At 46.8% G+C, this 21,425-nt stretch overlaps 1 protein-coding gene across 1 annotated transcript in view; it reads right to left on the bottom strand.

Annotated features, from left to right (window-relative positions):
* Window positions 1–21,425, bottom strand: part of CABLES1 (Cdk5 and Abl enzyme substrate 1) — a gene marked incomplete at both ends in the record, with an annotated part of 107,406 nt that overhangs the window by 41,653 nt on the left and 44,328 nt on the right. Inside the window, 2 exons of the mRNA XM_079718250.1 lie at window positions 1,021–1,098; window positions 17,241–17,333. Coding sequence (XP_079574376.1) covers window positions 1,021–1,098; window positions 17,241–17,333 — 171 coding nt within the window. The remainder of the gene's footprint in view (window positions 1–1,020; window positions 1,099–17,240; window positions 17,334–21,425) is intronic.

Genomic DNA, 21,425 nt, shown 5'->3' with positions numbered 1-21,425 from the left:
TTAAGGCACACATCTAATAAATGACAGAGTCAGCATTCCATGAATAAAGATGCCCGATGTTCTGTCCCATGGAGCTTACAGTGTAGAGTAAAAATAAGGACCATGGTGAGTTTAACAGGCTGAAAGTCTGACAGGTCTGCAGGGGGAAAGGGAAAGTCATGGTGAACGGGGATGACCAGGCAGAGCCCATAGAAAGTGGTGGGAGAGGAATAAATGGCAGTGTTCGGGTGTCATTGTTGCAATGACCAGAGGGCAATACCAGCATTTAGTTTGCAGAAACCAGAGCTGACATCTCACAATGCTTCCGGCATCCTACGCAGGGAACCATCCTGCCCTAAATACCAGCAGCTCCATGACCACAAATAGCGGATGCAGTGACCAGGTGAGGGGGCAAAGGAGTCAGACTCAGATGGAGAAACAGCACAGAGTTCGGGGATGTGGAATGAGGAGGGGGGCTTTGCCAGGTCAGAGCCTCACTTACTTCTTTTTAGAACAAAGAAGGGGCTTGTTGACCTAGAGCAGTGTGCAGTCCTCCGGCCTGTGGCGAATCACACAGGTCTGTTCCTGATACCACTTTGCTTTGTACAGCTTGCTGGTCAGTGTCCAGCCCCAAGCCCACAACGCAAGGAGGCAGGATGGCCACGTGGTTTGTCTGATTCCTTTCCTGAGCTGCCTTTCTCCAAAAGTCGATGAGGCCCTGAGAGGTGGGTGGGCCCCAGATTGCTCTTGCTTTACAGAATTGTAAGAGGTGACAAAATGCACATTTAGAAACAGCAGGCAATATGGTAAGGACACACATGCGCACGTACACACACACGCGCACACACACACACACCAATAACAGGGAAGCTTCCTGGCTGAAAAGAAAGTGGAACATTTTTTTCTTTCAAGTTTACAAATACTAAATTTGCAGTGTCAAAGCAAGGCAAGTTCTTTGAAATGGAAAGGGTGGTCACATTATACACATGGTGCCAGAAGTTTTCACCCAGAGAACTACAAAGCAAGCATGCATATACATACCCAACTTGGGCACTGTCGCGATACGGCAGCACTGAAAATATACTACAGAAGGATCTTCTGCCACTGATAAGGACTATTCTAAAAAAAAAAAAAAAAAGAACAAATAACAAACACACTAAATGCAAAGCCTCTTAAATAAAATTTAAAAATCTATAGCAATTAAGCATTCACGGAATTCACAGCAGTATTTGCACACTCCCGCCACCTCCTCTGACAGATGGTATTCTGCTCCCCTTGCAAAATGCAACCTCAGCGCAGCACAATTACACTGCCTCTCCTCATCCGAATTTTAACATGGTGAGACTCTGGCAAGGGTCTCCAAGGAGCACACGTGAATCCATTCTCCGATGAGAGAGGCTGGCTGTGGGCCGCATGTATCATACAAGACGGAGCAGACGGAGCTATGGGTCCGGGGTGCCCAATGCTGGGTGAACAGTCATGCCACATTTAAACCATCAATTTCTACATTGCAGTAAACAATGCAAGAGCAATAGTGCCAGAAACCATGAGCAGGAAAGACACTCAGATGCCACTGTGATCATTAGGGTTTTTCAAATGCTGGCAGCGTGTTAGGTTCTGAGAATAAACCGAGGGAAAAATTACATAATCAGTCTTAGCCTCCATTCCTGCTATAAAGATACTACTGGAAACAGTTCTACATGACGCTCTTATGCAATCAAAGGCACTTAAGAAAACGTTAAAAAAAAACCTCTCAAAAGTACTTATCTTGGCATCTGAGAATAACTTGCCAAAGAGAACTGCTGATGAAAAATTGGAGAAAAAGTGGAGGAGATTAAAAACCAACATCCTTTAGCACAACAGTGACACACATCAGATATGGAGCTTACTGACTTTTGTCATCTTTTCCCTCAATAATTATAAAAATAAAACCAGGGGAAAAAAGCAGTAGTACTAACAGCATCAAGGTTTGGGTATTCTGACCTTGTGTTAAAACTATGATATTAAATTGCTTACATGCTCAGGATAAAGTCAGCTTCCCTGGCAGGCAAACCAGGACCTTTGTTTTCTGGCTCTTTCTGTCTCTCTGGTCTCAACACACATGATATTTGCCCCTGCATTTTATCACTCATCCCATGCTAAAGTACTTGCAGTACCCCACCTTTAATAAATTTTTTTCGTAAGGTCCCTGGTGGGGACTTTTTTTTTTGGCTGTGTGGCAAGCATGCAGGATCCTAGTTCTCTGACCAGGGATCGAACCTGTGCCCCCTGCAGTGGAAGCACAGAGTCTTAACCACTGGACAGCCAGGGAAGTCCCCACCCATACCTTAAAAAAAACTCTGTTGTTTCATATCTCTGTCCTTTGCATGCTATTTCTTCTGACTGTTGTGTCTTACTAGGTATGCTGGATGAACTCCTATTTAATCTTCAAAACCCAGCTCATAAGTCACCTCCCCAGGAAGCATTTCCTCCTCTTTCACTGAGTTACTCCTTCTCTTTAGGGTGCTGCCTCTACTCCTTATTTCCACTTCCAGGAGCACCCTGATCACTAAGTGCTGCTAAACATTTGCTGCCCTTTTCTAGAGGACGAGTTGAGGGTTTCGCACACAGTTTGGGCAAGGTCGGGCTTCAGAGCAGCACCTGAGTACCCGTCCCTGGGAAGGCAGGACCAAAGCTACATTCCCAGCTTCAAATACCAGCTCTGTCACCTTTGTATAACCTCAAGCAGCCCACTAATTCTTTAGTTTCCTCATCTAAAACAACGGGATAAAATGAGTAGATATCTTATTGGAGTGTTGAAGAAACAGCAAATGAGTCCCTATATGCGAGAGCCCTCGGAACAGTGACAATAATACACGCTCAATAAATATGCATGATTTTTACTGGGAACTGCCTTCTTGGGTGGAGGTAAGTTTTCCCACCAGAGTCTGTGGATTCAGAACCTCTTCAGACCTCTGTGCTAAAATACACAGGCCTGCTAAAGGTGAAAGGTCGAGAAAGGACAGCCGAAAGCCGACATGTGTGGCCTGTCACAAAGGTGTAACATGTACACAGAGGCACTGCTTTCACCCCTTTGGCCCTGTGCTGACAGTGTCTGACCAGGCAATGTCTAACGCCATCCAGGATCCTTAAGTGTTCTCTCTTATGCCGAAAACTGGCTTCTTGTTCTATTCCCACAACCCTGCGGAGTCTCTGTTGCCTGTGGGAAGTTTTGATCTCTTCCAGGTAGAATATTCTATTATAGCAATGATATTCACTTAAGGACATTAAAAACATGCAAAGAACTTCGAAGGTCAGGGCCAAGAAAATCACAGTTGCAACAATGGTGGTGAGTACACTGATACGTGAACACAGCCCAGGAGCGTCCACCACCCAGGGGTGCATGTTGGGTGCTGTACACACATGTGGAGACGCATTCTCAAATTCTGTATTTCATTCCCTCCATGCCCAAGAAGCAAGAGAGAGCATACTTTAAAATGCTGGTATTGTGGTTTCAATCGTGTTCCCCCCAAAGACGTACTGAAGTCCTAATCTCTAGAACGTGTGGATGTGGCCTTATTTGGAAATAGGGTCATTGTGGATGTGATCACTTAGGAAGAGGCCATAATATATTAGGGTGGGCCTTAGATCCAATGACTGGATTTCATAAGGAGAGAGATGTGGAGATTTCTAGAAGAATACAGAGAGAAGGCCACGTGATGACAGAGGCAGGCATTGGAGTTAGTCTTCTCAGCATGACTGCCAACACCGCCACCACTTCCACGACCACGTCCATTACTGCTAATGTTACTATGATGACAGTGCAGGCCTCCACTGCCTGCTAAGGTGTACCTTATCCTACAATCCAGGGAGGGGTGGAAGATTCCTGAGAAACAAGTTATAGGATCTTCCTCTCCTCCTCCCTCCCTTCCACAAATATTTTTGGAGCACCCACTCATGCCAGACATGGTGCGAGGTGCTGGGGACCCGCTGATGCATGACACAGACAAGGGCTCATCCTCTCAAAGCTTATGGTTGTTGGGGGGGAGGTAGTTACTCAGGGGTGTCAGTTCTCTGACTGGGGACTAGAGGGCGCTATCGCACATCGGAGGGACAGTTAATCTAGCTTGAGGGAAGCTAGGTGGGCTTCCTGGAGGAAGTGATGGCTAAACTGAGACCTTGGGGAGAAGGGACAACAGGCTACAAGGAGAAGATACGTTGGCAGAGGGATTGGTATGAGTCAAGGCTGGGAGGAGGAGTGGAAGGTCTATTAGCGGAACACAGGGTGCTGTAAAACTCTTCACTGATTTCCCTTGCCTAACCCATCAGGGTCTCCACTCCCCTCCATAAATCACTTTGACCAACACTCATGGCACACCCAAAGCTCAGGCTGGTAGGCTGCTCTCTAGGACACCCACACTGAGTCGTATACTTGCTAAGATCAGGTCTGGATGCCCTCCACCTGTTTCTGCCAGTTGTATTTGTTAGTTATACTTTGTTCATTAAAGGTTGCACAAACTAATGCCATGTAAAAATCAAAAAAAGGAGAAACGCTGTTTCTATAAAAAATAACACTGAATGCTTTAAAATTTTTTCAAACAAGGCAAATCACTAAAAAAAAAAACAACCAAAAAAACCCTGCAGTTGAAATAGGTATGGGCAAGACGTCTATAAAAGATAAGAAAGAATTGTAAAAATCCAAAAGGATTCTACACTTAGTTTCTTGGGTCACTTTAAAGAAGTTCAATCTGGACATGGAAGCAACAGGTGGGCACGATGATAGCGTGAGGTCAGTGACACAGACAGAGTCTGCTCCGTGAGCCCCAAAGGCAAAGAAAGACCTGACATCCCAAACCTGTGGAATGGGCGATCGCCAACATGCCTGAAATGAAAGTGTGGTGTTTGAACTACGTATGTCATTTCTGTGGGTATTTTTTCCAGCATTTACTAACCTCTTCCCTTGACCAAGCGACTACTGTAAATAATTCAGCAGAGCTGGACCTGGGGCTCAGGGGGCCGGGGGCGGTTAGGATGGCGATGGTGACGGAGCCACAGCTGGGTGAGTGCCCACAAGGGTGGGGAGTGCAGTGAGGAGAGGGGGACAGGGAGAGGACAGGCAGCAGAGCGCACGACTGCAGCGAGAGAGAGACTGAGGGAGTGTGGAGTTTGCCAGGGCGGCCGTAACAAGGTGCCATGCACCTTGCTCCGTGGCAAGGGCTCCCACAACAGAAATCCATCATCTCAGTCTTCCAGAGGCCAAGGTGTGGAGGGCCAGGTTCTCTGAGGGCAGGACCTGTTACCAGCACCTCTCCCAGCTTCTGGGAGTCCCTTGGCTTGGAGCAGAATAACCCCAGCCCTCACAAGGCTGCATGGCGTCTCCCCATGTGCATGTCTGTCTCCAAGTTTCCCCCTTTTATAGGGACACCAGTGATTAGATCAGGGGCCACCTTGCTCTAGCACAATCTCATCTTTTTTTTTTTTAACATCTTTATTGGAGTATAATTGCTTTAAAATAGTGTGTTAGTTTCTGCTTTATAACAAAATGAATCAGCTATACATATACATATATCCCTATATCTCCTCCCTCTTGGGTCTCCCTCCCACCCTCCCTATCCCACCCCTCTAGGTGGTCACAAAGCACCGAGCTGACCTCCCTGTGCTATGCAGCTGCTTCCCACTAGCTATCTATTTTACATTTGGTAGTGTATATATGTCCATGCCACTCTCTCACTTTGTCCCAGCTTACCCTTCCCCCTCCCTGTGTCCTCAAGTCCATTCTCTATGACTGTGCCTTTATTCCTGTCCCACCCCTAGGTTCTTCAGAACCTTTTTTTATTCTTTTTTTTTTTTAGATTCCATATATATGTGTTAGCATACGGTATTTGTTTTTCCCTTTCTGACTTACTCTGTATGACTGGACTCTAGGTCCATCCACCTCACTACAAATAACTCAATTTTGTTTCTTTTTATGGCTGAGTAATGTTCCATTGTATATATATGCCACATCTTCTTTATCCATTCATCTGTCGATGGACACTTAGGTTGCTTCCATGTCCTGGCTATTGTAAATAGAGCTGCAATGAACACTGTGGTACATGACTCTTTTTGAATTATGGTTTTCTCAGGGTATATGCCCAGTAGTGGGATTGCTGGGTCGTATGGTAGTTCTATTTTTAGTTTTTTAAGGAACCTCCATACTGTTCTCCATAGTGGTTGTATCAATTTACATTCCCACCAACAGTGCAAGAAGGTTCCCTTTTCTCCACACCCTCTCCAGCATTTACTGTTTGTAGATTTTTGATGATGGCCATTCTGACTGGTGTGAGATGATATCTCATCGTAGTTTTGATTTGCATTTCTCTAATGATTAATGATGGTGAGCATCCTTTCATGTGTTTGTTGACAATCTGTATATCTTCTTTGGAGAAATGTCTGTTTAGGTCTTCTGCCCATTTTTGGATTGGGCTGTTTGTTTTTTTGATATTGAGCTGCATGAGCTGCTTGTAAATTTTGGAGATTAATCCTTTGTCAGTTGCTTCATTTGCAAATATTTTCTCCCACCCTGAGGGTTGTCTTTTTGTCTTGTTTATGGTTTCCTTTGCTGCAGCGCAATCTCATCCTAACCAGTTAATTACATCTGCCACGACTCTATTTCCAAATAAGGTCTCATTCTGAGGTACAGAGGGCTGGGGCTCAGCATAAGAATTCTGGGGGGATACCATCCAGCCCATAACAGGGAAGTAGGAAGGAGGAAAACAAGCTGAGTGTGGTGTCACAGAGGTTAGAAGTCCCCTCTGGAGCCCTCTCATCCTTGCTCTTCCAGGACAGCACTGGTCCTAAGTGTCCTAAGCGTGGCCCCAGCCCCGCCCATCTACTGGCCCTAATGATGGTTTTCTTCTCAGACTGCTGCAGACCACTGGTGGGGACCAAAGTCTGGATTCCCCCCGGCTCCCAGGCCCTCTCATCAAGCAGAGAGTCGAAACTGAACCACCAAGGGAAGGTTCTCTCCAACCTCTCAACCTTTTTTTCCCGTGTCTCATTTTATTTCCTGTGAATCAAACTGGTTGAAAAGAAGCAACAAGCATTCCCAGGCCGAGCACTTTTCAGCACAGTACATCGCACAGGAGAAGCACCAAGCACAGTCGCTTATGACTGAAAATAATTTCTCTCACAAGCCTCATGCGGAGTCACAGAAAAAGCCAGCATACCCTCCGTGCTCCTTAAAGAGGTAGAGATAATAACACCGTAATACACCTGCATATGGTGCTGACCCAGTGCCAGCCCCAGCTGGGCCCCCGGGTCTACAGCCCAGGTCCTCCTTCCCCCTGTGGCACCAGGGAAGAAGCAGAGGACAATCAATGGGGCCGTCATGATTGAGAGCAGCTCTGGGGGCCACTTCGGTGACAGAACAGGCTGTGCCCAGGAGTCTCAGTGAGGTTTGGGGGTTATTAAGTCTCTTTCAAGTCTATCCACTCGCTGTCCTTCAGGACTGAGGTTTTGCTGACAATTGGTTAGAAACACCGATGATGATACTGATAAAGATGCTTCCCTGCCAGCCTCCTGCTGCTGGGGGGATGGAGGGTTCTAGTCTTTTAATAAAGAACAAAAGTTCTGGGGGTGGGGGGCGGTTCCCTGGTGGTCTAGTGGTTAGGATTCTGGGCTTTCACTGCTGTGGCCTGGGTTCAATCCCTGGTCGGGGAACTCAGATCCTATAAGCCGCATGGCACAGACAAAAAGAAAAAAATAAAAGCTCTGGGAGTAGAAATGCGTGCTTGGGAAGAGACAGATATTTCAGGGAACCTCACAGAAGATGCCTGACATCTATCGAATCGGATGGAGAGAGAAAAGGCGATGACATATTTCTTCTTTCTAGAAGGCCCGTCCAGGGTTGGTAACTAGCTGTTTTGTTTTTTGGAACGTGCCACTTCCTCCAACTCATTTTTCAAACTAAACTAAGCTGACAGGTCGGAACTGATGAGATGACAAACGAGGTTGTAATTTAGTTATGACCCATTCGCCCAGTTCCCTCCAAAATTTTCAATTTAAAAATGAAAGGCTACAACTTGACTTCAGTTACTGCACTTTTTTTTTCTTTTTAACCATCTTACTTTACAAAGTAGATAAAAGCTGTGGGAATCTTTTATATTTTTGTTTTTCCTACTGAGTTCACCCTTTAAAGAGACAGCCCTCGAGCTCGATGCTCTGTCCATTATCTCAAATCTTTTAAAGTCTCTTTGAAAACTCCTGTCAAGGGATGAGACAGACCAGTCCACTCATTGCAAAGAGCACTTCTCTGCCTGTTCAGAACGCAGGGATTCTCACGGCAGACCCAGGCGGGGGCACTTCCGGTGCAAGTGGCAGCCATCGCTTGTGCTCAAGGCAGACATTCGAAAACCAGATGACTTCAAAAGGATGCAAAGTAATGCCTGAGGGAGGGTGACGTCCACTTGAAACCAGAGCTCTTGTCTTCCACTGCTCTCAAAGACAAGCGCCCAGAGGAAAGGTCCTGTCCTAACGGGACCGTGAGGGTCACCGGACATAATGTGTCTTTGGCCGGTGGCTAGTCTTCAGTCTTCACGCTCACCTTCCATTCTGATGACCCAGATCTACCTGGCCAGCAATCAGCTCTCTGTTGGCACTAGCTAGCCTCATAATGGTTGTCATTTTCAAGGGTGTCTCCTCCCCAAGGGCCGAGATCTGTCTTTACTTCCGGTTAACCCAGGAGACTGGGGGGCCGCCGGTGCCCCCTGTGGAGATGCAGATCAGTGTGAATGGTGACTGGCTCTTCTCTACTAACCAAGCGGCAGTTCCCAGTCTCCAACCACCATCCTCAGGATGTTCAATGGCCCCCTCCAGACGCTAAGGCCCTGGACTCCTCTCTGTCATGACAAAGGGTTTGCTTATACATGTGTGAACAGTTTCTGAAAGATCTCAGGTCATTTCTGAACTTCGTATCAAAATTAATTCACTTTTAGAAGACAATACACTATACACACACCCCCTCTAATTTTCTATAAGAATAAGGTTACCAAAGAAGACCTATGGGACTTCCTTGGCGGTCCAGTGGTGAAGACTTCGCCTTCCAATGCAAGGGGTGCGGGTTCGATCCCCGTTCGGGGAGCTGAGATCCCACATGCCTCGGGGCCAAAAAACCAAGGCATAGAACAGAGGCAGTATTGTAACAAATTCAATAAAGACTTAAAAAAAAAAAAAAAAAAGAAGACCTGTGATGCTTGCCCTTGATTTTTGGTTGGCCAGAGTGCTCCTGATCAAAGCCAAGCCAGAGCACGTCAGTCGTCTGCCTAGCACCCTCCATAGCTCCCATCTCACTCAGTGAATCTTCACGATTCACCCTCCCAGGACTCCTCAGAGTGCATCTCTCCCTCCTCTCTCCCTCTCTTCCACCCACATGGCTTTCCTATGGTTCCCCAGGCACAGCCCTTGCGTTCCGGCCTCAGCACCTCTGCAACTGATGTTCCATCCACTTTGAACGTGCTTCCCCGCTGGGACCACATGGGGCTGGCTCCCTCACCTCCTTCCCACGTCTGCTCAAAGCTCTCTCCATCAGTGGAGTCTTGCCCCAGCACATGCCCTGCCCCCACCCCAGCGGCTTCAGTTTTCCTCCAGAGCACATCTATCCCCATCTCTGATAGGACATACTTACTTGTCTATCATCTGCCTCCCCAACTAGCCTGTAACTCCATGAGACAGGATCACGGCTTTATGCACAGATACATCTCATCACTTAAAATAGTCCCAGTGCAGAGCAGAGGTCAGCACCTAGATGCTGGAAACACTGAACACAGGTTATCACTGCATTCTTCATAGTTAAGGAACTGCTTTATTAGGCGCTGTCTATCCAGATGCACTTGTCTCCTTCCAGAAAAATGGCTATTTACACATAGGCGGTTCAATGAAATGAGGCGGAATGGTTATTCCCACTGGCTATGTGCCATGCCTCCTACTTGGAAAATCCTAGTCCAACAATGGGGCCGTCCTAATACAAATCCAGTGTCCTAAAACGTGACACTCGTGCAGATCGAAGCTCAACAGATGCGACTAACCCTGGCTGGGTGCAAAAGTGATACATTTCTGGGATGCTATCTCCTTCTATCAGGACGAGCTACATTAGCTCACTCTGTAGTGACCTCACATCGTTAGCCTCTGTGGAGCACACTGTTTAAAATCTAAATTCCAAGATATTTTTCATGTGAACTTCTGAAAAGTCTGTACCCCGTACTGTAATTGATCATCTACCTCTGTTACATTTATCCCCGCTAAGTTTAACCTCGGGGCGCTGTTGAAGGAACCGAGCCTTGGTTCTCCGCTATAACACAGTCTGCAGCTCCTCCTGCTTTTGGTCTTCCACTTGGGCCACCACGAGGCTGACTGGCCTTCATGCTGCAGAGGAGATGATGTTCAAGGGCATATACCACGTGCTCTTCCTCGCAAGCTCTCTTCAGGCTGACGAAGCTTGGCTAACACACTTCAGCTGCCTGCAGATTCTCCAGCTGCACAGTCACCCAGCATCCCTGGGAGATGCCATAATATGGAACAGTCTAATGTTCTGCTGAAATCAAGAAATGTCAATGTGGAGGTCCTCTAATTTACTAGCCTAGTTATTCCATCAATAAGGAGATGAAGTTAACATGACTCTTTCTCAGTGAAGCCATGTTGGCTGTGGCCACCTCCATTCTTTTCTAAAAGCACACAAACCATCTGTTTAACAATCCATTCCAGAACTCTGCCAGCAATCAGCTCTAGGCTTGCTGGTTTACGATTATTAGAACTTTTCCTCTGCTACCACCTCAGTCTCTTTTTGACGTTTTTTTTTTTTTTTGGCTGTGTTGGCTCTTCATTGCTGCACGTGGGCTTCCTATAGTTGTGGCGAGTGGGGGCTACTCTTCATTGTGGTGTGCGGGCTTCTCACTGCGGTGGCTTCTCCTGTTGCGGAGCATGGGCTCTAGGCACACGGGCTTCAGTAGTTGTGGCACGCGGGCTCAGTAGTTGCGGCTCACAGGCTCTAGAGCACAGGCTCATTAATTGTGGCACACGGGCTTAGTTGCTCCGCGGCATGTAGGATCTTCCTGGACCAGGGCTTGAACCTGTGTCCCCTACATTGGCAGGTGGATTCTTAACCACCGTGCCACCAGGGAAGTCCCTCTTTTTCACTTTTTAAAGGCAATGTGTGCCTGGCATTCAACTCAGCACTTCTTTTATTCTCCCCGGCACTTTAAAGATCATTTGTATTTCTAAATTCTTTCCATTCCCTGATCTAGTCCTGAAGACTGAAACATTCAAAATGTAAGGCCTCTCCATTCATTTATTCCACAAACACTTGCTGAGGACCTCCTGTGTGCCCAGCACCTTGCTTTGTTCAGTCTACATTTCTTCACAGTTCTACTTGTTAAAGATGCCAATGCTAGCCCAGCAGCTGACATCTGCTCTGTCCTTGTACCATCAACCCCAAGAAGTTTACCATCCCTTTCCTCCCTCTTCTGAATATGGTTTTAAAAGCCCCATGGCTATCACTGGTGTTTTATTTTATTTTATTATGGCAAAATATATGTAATATAAAATATGCCATTTAACCACTTACAGGTGTACGATTTTGTATCATCAAGTACATGCACAACGTCGTGCAATCATCACCACTATCTGTTTCCAAAACTCTTCCACTGCCCCAAACAGAAACTCTGTCCCCCTTCCCCCAGGCCCTGGTAACCTCTAGTCTACTTTCTGCCTCTATGGATTTACCTATTCTGGATATTTTGTATAAATGGAATCATATATTGTGTTTGGCCCTTTGGGTCTGGCTTATTTCCTTTTTTTTATTTTAATAAATTTATTTATTTATTTTTGGCTGCATTGGGTCTTCATCGCTGTGTGCGGGCTTTCTCTAGTTGTGGCAAGCGGGGGCTGCTCTTTGTTGCGATGTGCAGGCTTCTCACTGTGGTGGCTTCTCTCGTTGTGGAGCACCAGCTCTAGGCGTGTGGGCTTGGTAGTTGTGGTACTCAGGCTCAGTAGTTGTGGCTCACGGGCTCCAGAGCGCAGGCTCAGTAGTTGTGGCGCACGGGCTTACTTCCTCTACGGCATGTGGGATCTTCCCGGACCAGGGCTTGAACCTGTGTCCCCTACATTGGCAGGTGGATTCTTAACTACTGCATCACCAGGGAAGTCCCGGGTCTGGCTTATTTCAAACAGCATAATGTTTCTCAGGATTCATACACACTGTAGCAGGTATCAGTAGTTCATTCTTTTTTACGGCTGAATAATACTCCTCTGTATGTATATACCACTTTTGTTTATCCACAATCTGTTGATGGACACTTGGGTTGTTTCCACCTTTTGGCTGTTGTGAATGATAATACCATGAACATTGATGTGAACGTACCTGTTTGAATTCCTCTTTTCAATTTTTTAGGTACACGTGCCAGTGGAATTGCCGGGTCATATGGTAATTTTATGTTTAACTTTTGGAGGAACTGCCAAATTGTTTTCCATAGTGGCTGGACCATTTTACATTCCCACCAGCAACATATGAGCGTTCCAACTCAGAATCTGATGTCTGAATTTGGACTCCACCCCCCACTTTCTAGCCACGTGCTCTAGTTTCCTCCTTTGTAAACTGAAATGATGAGCGTTTTAGTTTCCTATGGCTGCAGTGATAAATTGCGGCAAAGTTAGGGTCTTAAATCAACACAAAATTATCTTACAATTCTGGACATCAGAACTCTGAAATGCATGGGGCTAAAATCAAGCTGTTTGGAGCTGCTTCCCACTGGAGGCTTGAAAGGAGAATCTGTTTTCTCGCCTTCTCCAGCTTTGGGGCTGCCGCAGCCCTCGGCTCATGGCCCCTTCCTCACCTTCAAAGCCAGCAATGGGCAGTTGAGTCCTTCTTACATCACATCACTCCAACACTGACTCTCCTGCCTCCCTCTTCTGCTTTTAAGGGCCCTTGTGATTACACCGGGCCCACCCAGACAATCCAGGATAATCCTGCTACTATTTTAAGGGCAGCTGATCAGCAACCTCAACTCCATCTGCACCTTTAAGTCCCCCTTGCCATGTACCTGACATAGCCACAGGTCCTGAGAAGAGGACAGTGACATCTTTGGGGGACATTATTCTGCCCAACACAACAGTAGTAATACCTTCCTTATGAGGTTGTTTCAAGGATTATTTGTAGTTTCTAAAGTCTCTCCATCCCTCGAAATACAGGCCTGAAGACTGAACTCATTTAAAAGGTCTCTCCAGGGGGTGGAGAGAGGGGGAGTTGGATGAAGGCAGTCAAAAGGTACACACTTCCAGTTATGAGATAAATAAATACTAGGGATGAAATGTACAACATGATAAATATAATGAACACCGCTGTGTGTTACGTATGAAAGTTGTTAAGAGTGGATCCTGGGAGGTCTCATCACAAGGAAAAAAAACATGTTTTTTCTTTTTTTTTACTTTGAATCTATATGAGATGATGGATGTTTCCTAAACTTATTGGGGTAACCATTTCATGATGTGTGTAAGCCACATGATTATGTTGTACCCCTTAAACTTATACAGTGCTGTAAGTCAATTATAGCTCAATAAAACTGGAAGAAACATAAAATAGAAGGTCTCTGCCTTAATTTACTCAACAAATACCCATTGAGATGAGTTAATGAAACAAAGCCTATGAAGTACTTAGAGCCTGGTACCCAAGAAGCTCTCAATAAATGTTACCCATCATCACTTTATGTTACTCTGAATTTTATAATCCCTTTTGGCAATATGGATGCAGCCACAATAATCCACTTCTCAGTCTGAACCTTCTGAGATCTGTCTTCCTAAAACCCAGACAAGCATTGCTTTCTTTTCATAACTATCAAGTCCAACATGGCCTCCCCATCACCAGCCCGTCTTCGTGTTAAGGCAGAAGTAGACCTAGAGGGTGACAGCTCCCTCACCACCTGCCCCACCTGCTGGGAGATGAAACACCGGCCAGCCAGGGAGGAACCCATCATGCCATCTGGCTCTAACAGTGGAGCTGAAGCTCCCACCACGGAATTTGTAGTCTGTGTTCAGGCTCTGTCCTTCTTCGCTCCTCCTGCCCGAGGGTCTGCAGCCCGAGTCCCACACGCTCTCAGCATGGTTCTCTGCTCTTGATCCGATGCAAAGCCTTCTGGCAGGTCCCCAGTGCCAGCCTCATAGAATGCACCGATTCCAGACAGAGGAAGACGGTTCTCACTTCAAGCGGGCTCCATCCTCCATCTGAGCCACACCTGCTATGGAAGAGGCTCACCTCCGCTTCTTGTGCCGTTGGACTTGGTCTAATGTCACAGAATGAAGTGAGTGAGCACAGACCGGCTGGGGCCCCGAGGTTTATTTCTAAGTAGCTACCTTGATATTACGGATCATGAAGTTAACTTGGACTTTTTGCTTTTTCAGTGACACAAGTATTGTCTTTTACTGTATTTGCTTCTCAGTTTTAATATTTTTTTCCCTTTCTATCTCAAAATTTTGCTTAAAACTCTCAGTCAGGTCAGGCTAGAACCTTATAACAGACACTCTACTCATTTCCCACGCTGCGCTCTAGTCCTTGCTGAGACTGGAGCCCAAGTCCCCTTTGACGCCAGTGCCTCTGCCCCATGGTCAGCAGGCTTGGAGGTGGGGGAACCTCAATACCAAGGTCTTCGGGTCCAGAACAGTGAGTGGGCCCTGGGTTCGGCCTGCTGTCCAGGAGGCTGGTCTGTGCTGCCCGGAGGTCACAAGGAGACTTCGGAGCTGGGCAGAGCTGTGAGCAGGCAGAAGTCGGGGCTGGAGTAGGGACGAGCCTGCCCAGCTGGGAGGATACCTCCCACGGGCCTGGGGGGCTAAGCAGGACCCCTTTCAGTCTGTCTTCCCCGGCACAGGAAGAGGTGGACGCACTAGTACTCAGGCCACTCTGTTCTCAGTCCAGACCTTTGAAGTGCTTTAGTGAACATCTCCAGGCTTCTCAGTAAAGCCTCTTTCCTCCCAACACGGCAGGCAAACCCAAGTCAAGTGGCTCCCATGTGGGCTGCAGGAAGGCCCCCTTTGGTGTGGTGTGGTGTGTGTACCCCGCACGCCCGAGGTGGGAGCATCAGAGACCCCCAGGCATCGCCCCAGGCCCTCCCTCCCGAGAGCATGTCCAGGCCCCCTGCTACCCACCACCGCAGCTCTGAGCTCATCCCCGTCCCAGGCCACCTCCAGCAGGACGACCTCACGCCTGCTGCCCGGCTGCGGTGGGTCCCCTCCTCCCATTCATCAGCTCCTGACCACAATTTCCTCTGTCACCTCAGAAATCATAGTTTCTTCCTGGTGCCCTCCTGAGTTTTTCTTTCATCTGTCTGAGAACAGTCCATCCCTGCTAATAAATCAACCAGAGGGAGGAAGGAGAGCATCTCTAGGCCTTTCATCTTCTCTGGCACCGAAAAAGCAGTTCTCACCTAGGCAGGTACAACCGGCTGTCACCACTGCCTATATTATATATAGCCTGTGCTGAGAGCTTGCTTTCCTGCCCTAAAGCCCATTTCTTAGATCTCCAGATAAGCTAACAGTCCCTCCTGGTTCCCCCTGAAAATTCCCCAGCAAAACTGCCAGCAACTGCATGCTTTCTGGACTGTTGACATTGTTCCAGGGTCAAGGGTGTGCCGGGGAAGGAGGCTTCGGAATACACTATACACTGGTGATCCCATTGGTCCAAACCTTTTATTAACTGCATCCTCTCACTACAAACCATGCCAGGTGATTGATTATCTGACTTTGTGTCCTCAACAGCATTGAGAAGTGGGGAATACCATTAATTTGGCCCACTTTTTGGTATTGTCATTGATTTTATTTAGGAAGTCAAGGCTTTCTATGTTTATTTTATGGTTCAAGAGATTATGGACAAAAACACCAACATACATAAATGATGAATAATTATACTAAAAATGGCATAAGTAAGGTTTGGATTCACTAAGAGCCACAAAAGAAAAGAAAAACACGGTGGTTAAATGAATAAGACACATTTGTGACAGTGAGAGTCAGGGTGAGAGAAAGAAACTCAGGGTATTCTATTTCACAGATGACAGCTGGGTTCATTTTAACTAAAAGCTCTGTACTTAAAATAGGAATATATACTGAGTTCATAAAAATTATTTGATGGGAGAGTTCAATTTGGCCATTCTAAAATCGTTGAATAGCTATAAAATTATGTTCTCTGTTCAAGTGAGGTTTAAAAACTTGAAGAAAACAAGTCTTTAAATACTGTAATTGTTAGGTATTCAGGTTGTACAGTGTATTTTACACCCAAGTATAGTAATGCTGGGCCTTAATCATGCCACAAGTCTAACTTTTTAGCAATTTTCATTTGGTATAGATTAGAGAGTATTAGTGGGGCCCACATGAGCTTCTGTAAATCAGGAGGAGATCAAACAAAATGGTCTTAGGGCAGGAACTCTGCTCTGGGATGCGTCTCTAACTATGATCCAGGTCACAGGTTGGTGGAGAAGAGCCACCCCCAGGAGCACAGAGCATCAGGGGACCCCAAGAGGTCTTGGAGCCCTGTTCCCAGCATTGTTGTGAGGCTGCCATGAATGGGCTTTGCCATTCAATTATAAGCAATGCCGGCAACAAGGATTCACATCCACTTGTCACCAGGAAGGTTTGAATACCAAGGTCATATACATTTAACCATAATTTTCATTTAACAGCCCTTTCCAAAAGAGCAACTCTTTGCTGGAGGAACACATGCTCCAGACGTACGTCAGCAGGCCCAGGAATCTGAATCGGCGCCCAGGGAGAATCTGCTGGCAAAGTCGTGATTCTCCCCTTTTAATGAAAATCATCAGAGAGAGAGCCAAACCCGACTTCAGGTGCAGATCTGGCAGGATATTGACTGACCAGAGCACAGAGCCCTGGTGAAAAAAGAAAACAAAACCCAAAAAAAGCGGAAAAAGAAACAACAACAAAAACACCCAAAAAATTCAATTCTGTTCAAAATTTCCTAATAAAAATATATTTCAGTACTATTAAAAATTCAGTTTTAGTTAGTCTAAAAAACTAAGCCTTTGGTTGCCATTAGAGAGCAGTATTTTCTATCAACTTCTTTGGATGATTCTGGCAGGAGTGGGGTGGAAATAGTAGTCTGTTAGGGAAGGTTACATGAGATCCTGTTCATCCTAACAGTGGGCTTCACTCTGTGAGGTCTGGCCATTCAAAGGGTCCCCTCTTCCCTTCCCCACTGGACCCGCCCCCTCCTACAGCAGGGAGGATGGGGGCAGCTTTTGTTAGCATGATACCTGCCATTCCTGGTATCGTGTTGCCGCATATTCTTGATAAAATGAATCTTCTTAAAGTTCTTTGGTCTGGGCGAACCTGAGAGAGTACGACATCTGAAAAATAAAGCCATTTCGAAAACACAGTCAGTTGCCTGTGGACAGCTGAGACATCTCCACACAAAGACAGGAAGGAAAGACCAGACTCAAATGGTTTGAGTAACCCCAAGGATAATGAGGACTATATGGCTGGAAGCAAGGAAGCTTTAAAAAAAAAAACCCAACGACAGACAACTTCCTTGATAATACTGATAATAATTTATATGGGTCTCTGAAGAGCCAGCTAATGAAAACTATTGTCCTGAGTTACAATAACATAACCTACACGAATTCCAAAGACATTATTTGTTCCTGTCATCTTAAAAAGAATCCTCCTGTATCAACACAGGTAACAGGAACAGAAAGCTGTAAATTTAAAGAATCCAGAGGGGGGAAAAACACTGGAAAATTCAGTTTAAAAACAACCCCGAATCATTTTTCTTCTGTAGCAGGACTCTGGCTTGAATTACCTGGACTTTTTTTTTTTTTGGCGGTATGTGGGCCTCTCACTGTTGCGGCCTCTCCCATTGCGGAGCACAGGCTCTGGACGCGCAGGCTCAATGGCCACGGCTCACGGGCCCAGCCGCTCTGCGGCATGTGGGATCTTCCCGGACCGGGGCACGAACCCGTGTCCCCTGCATCAGCAGGCGGACTCTCAACCACTGCGCCACCAGGGAAGCCCCTTACCTGGACTATTGCCTCAACATTCAACTTGGCTCTGCCTGGAAGTCGCAGCTTTACTTTGAATGAGAATCAGAGACTGAGACCCAGCTAGTGGCTGTTTTTTTTTTTTTTTTTAAAGATAAATTTTAAATAAATATTTGTTGAACAAATTGACTTGGATTCCAATTAATTTTTCCTAGAATATACAACATGTGTTTGCACTACAGGAATGACAGAACAGACCACAGGCTGAAAAGATGTCATTTGTGTATATTTTTTCAAAGGTACCTGGCAAATTCTAAGATATACAACTGCAATAACAACTAGGAAAAAAGCAAAATTCCCAGCAACTGACAATCTGAAATTTGGCACTGTATTGAGAAAGGGAGCAATGACTTTTCTAGTTGAGTTTTTGCTACCAAATTTTTTTGTTTACCTTTCTGACCATGGACCCCGAGGGCTGGCTCCTGGCATCAGACGTGGGTGCCTGAGACCTTATGCTTCAGAGAGTGAGTTCCAGAGAAGCAGTGCCTGGCTTCCCAAAACCACACTAAGGTCCAGGCCATCACCCGAGTTCAGTCACTTCTGAACTTTGAGGCTTCAGGTAAGAGAATAACAAGATGACCCAACGAGGAGGTACAGTTGAGGGCAGGTGGGGTGTGTGGGCCCATTGGTGGCAAAGGACTAGGGAATGGGCAGCATCACAGACCTGCCTAGCAGCTTGAATCTTTACTCTCCTCCAAGGGCTCCCCTCAAGGGAAATTGGGGGATAGCCCTGGGCTAGGCTAGGTGTACAGCTCCCAAACCCCCTTACCTGCCCTCAAGTAAGGGCCAGTCTTCCTACAAGCCCTTTCCCAGAGAGTGCTGAAAATTATTTTTTTCCTTAAGAAACAGCACCTTAAAATGTAATTTAACTTGAAAAAAATATATAGTGAAGTGAATGAGTGCAGGTCAAAGCAAAGACATGGTAGCAGGTATCTGGTGGCTTTCATCAGGGAAACGGGGTTCCCTGGGCCTTGGATCTAGAGGAAGGAAGGCCCCCTGCCAGTCATGTCCATTCCACCGGAGCAGGGTTCACAGCACACGGCCACAGCCTGAGTGGCCCTCCCAGCATCCACCACAAACTCACTACCAACCCTAGTGACCTATCACTAGTAGTATTTCAGACCCCTCCCTGGAGCTGTTGTGAGGATTAAACGTAATGATTTCTACAAGAGCTTCATACAGTGTCAAGTGACATGTTCAAATACAAATATTCACATTCATACATATGTACACACATTCATATACAGAGTTCAAGTGTGTATTATTAAAACCTTTAACTACAAAGGGTGCATATTTTGTTACTGTTTGCCTCCTGTATTCTGAAAACCACAGCCCTTATTAAGGGTCCTGAATTCTTGGGGTTTTTTTGTTTGTTTGTTTTAAATAAATTTATTTATTTTATTTATTTATTTTTGGCTGTGTTGGGTCTTCGTTGCTGTGCGTGGGCTTTCTCTAGTTGTGGCGAACAGGGGCTACTCTTTGTTGTGGTGCATGGGCTTCTCATTGTGGTGGCTTCTCTTGTTGTGGAGCACGGGTTCTAGGCACGCGGGCTTCAGTAGTTGTGGCACGTGGGCTCAGTAGTTGTGGCTCGCGGGCTCTAGAGCGCAGGCTCAGTAGTTGTGGCGCACCGGCTTAGTTGCTCCGCAGCATGTGGGGTCTTCTCGGACCAGGGCTCGAACCTGTGTCCCCTGCGTTGGCAGGCGGATTCTTAACCGCTGCGCCACCAGGGAATCCCTGAATTCTTGGTTTTAAATAGATTCTTTTAAAGACGTGCAGAGGGACTTCCCTGGTGGCGCAGCGGTTAAGAATCTGCCTGCCAACGCAGGGGACACAGGTTCGAGCCCTGGTCCGGGAGGACACCACATCCGCGGAGCAACTAAGCCCGTGCGCCACAACTACTGAGCCTGCGCTCTAGAGCCCGCGAGCCACAACTACTGAGCCCAAGTGCCACAACTACTGAGCCTGCGTGCCACAACTATTGAAGCCCATGCGCCTAGGGCCCGTGCTCCACAACGAGAAGCCACTGCAATGAGAAGTCCGCGCACCACAACGAAGAGTAGCCCCCGCTCACTGTAGCTAGAGAAAGCGCATGCTCAGCAACGAAGACCCAACACAGCCAAAAATAAATAGTATAAATAAAAAAATAAATTTATATTAAAAAAAAGACATGCAGAACCCTGCCTGAGGGCATTTTGTAGATGCTTCCTGTGGACCTCAGGAAGGGTTTGAATAGGGAAAAGCACCCACTAATCCCTCCCTACTCCAAGCCTCCGAACCCAGATTGAGCCTTCTTGGGGTCCAAGAAGATTCAGCCTCACTCAGCCTTCCTGGGGCAGCTCTCTGGAAGCAGACCCAGCACCTCAGACTGCCTCTGTTCTACCTCCAGAATGACTGTTAGAGTCTGCAGGCCACCCAAGGTCCCCAATTGTCTCTCTCACACACAGCAGAAGGTTCTACAACTATGTAGTCACTGGAGAGAGGAGAATCCTTGAAGGCATAAATGTGTGCTATCATTGGTTGCTGGACCATTGTTCAGGAGCAACCTCACAACCGTACCCAGCTTCCCCCCAAAATGCAGAGCTTCCTGGGCCCCCCAGTCTGAGGGCAGTGGGCTAAGAGCTAGACTGTGAGGATACCTTCCTAAGACCCCAAGCTGCTCCCTGCCTCCACAGCTGCAGAAAGAGGTGCTGTTACCCTCAGGTTTGGGCACAAAATCTCCCAGCCTTCTGCTGAAACCGGAAGTTGGCAAAAGGGGCACAGGTGGCTTTCGGCACCAGTAATTACTTAATGGCACAGCAGCCCGCACATATCAACTGAGACAGGCTGGAAACTGGGGCAGGTGGTGATGGCTGCCGCATTTGCTGCAGCTGAACTGAGGTTTTTCTGGACACCTAACAGAGACATCCTAGGTCCTTATTTCTGGGATACCAGGTAACCACCAGGCAAAGTGGAAAACCCCAGTCTAAAGCCTCTCATTGCAAATGCTCAGCCCTTGGAGTTCAAGGTGGATACAGGAAACTCACCTGTGATGTGCAAGAGAAAGGCAAGACCTTTAAAAAGATAACAGAGGTGCTTTCTTTCGATACCAGCATCCAATTCTAACTGCATATGCTACTGATATAGCCCTTCGATCAGCAAGTTGTTTGTTGTCTTGTGTTTTTTTAAGCATTCAGCCTCCACCCCCCCCACCTAAGAAACCCTTTAAGAGAATTGTGGCATTAACAACAATTGCCAAGGAAACTGGAAGACTAAGCACTCAGGTTATGGCAGGCTAAGCAAAGAAGGAATTAATTTCAAAGCCACCTGCATTGATGTGTAAAAATACCCATTTAAAACTACACATTTTGGGCTTCCCTGGTGGCGCAGTGGTTGAGAGTCCGCCTGCCGATGCAGGGGACACGG

Source organism: Hyperoodon ampullatus, assembly GCF_949752795.1.
Source record: "Hyperoodon ampullatus genome assembly, chromosome: 13".
Taxonomy (NCBI): domain Eukaryota; kingdom Metazoa; phylum Chordata; class Mammalia; order Artiodactyla; family Ziphiidae; genus Hyperoodon; species Hyperoodon ampullatus.
This window is presented reverse-complemented; position numbering and strand designations above follow the sequence as displayed.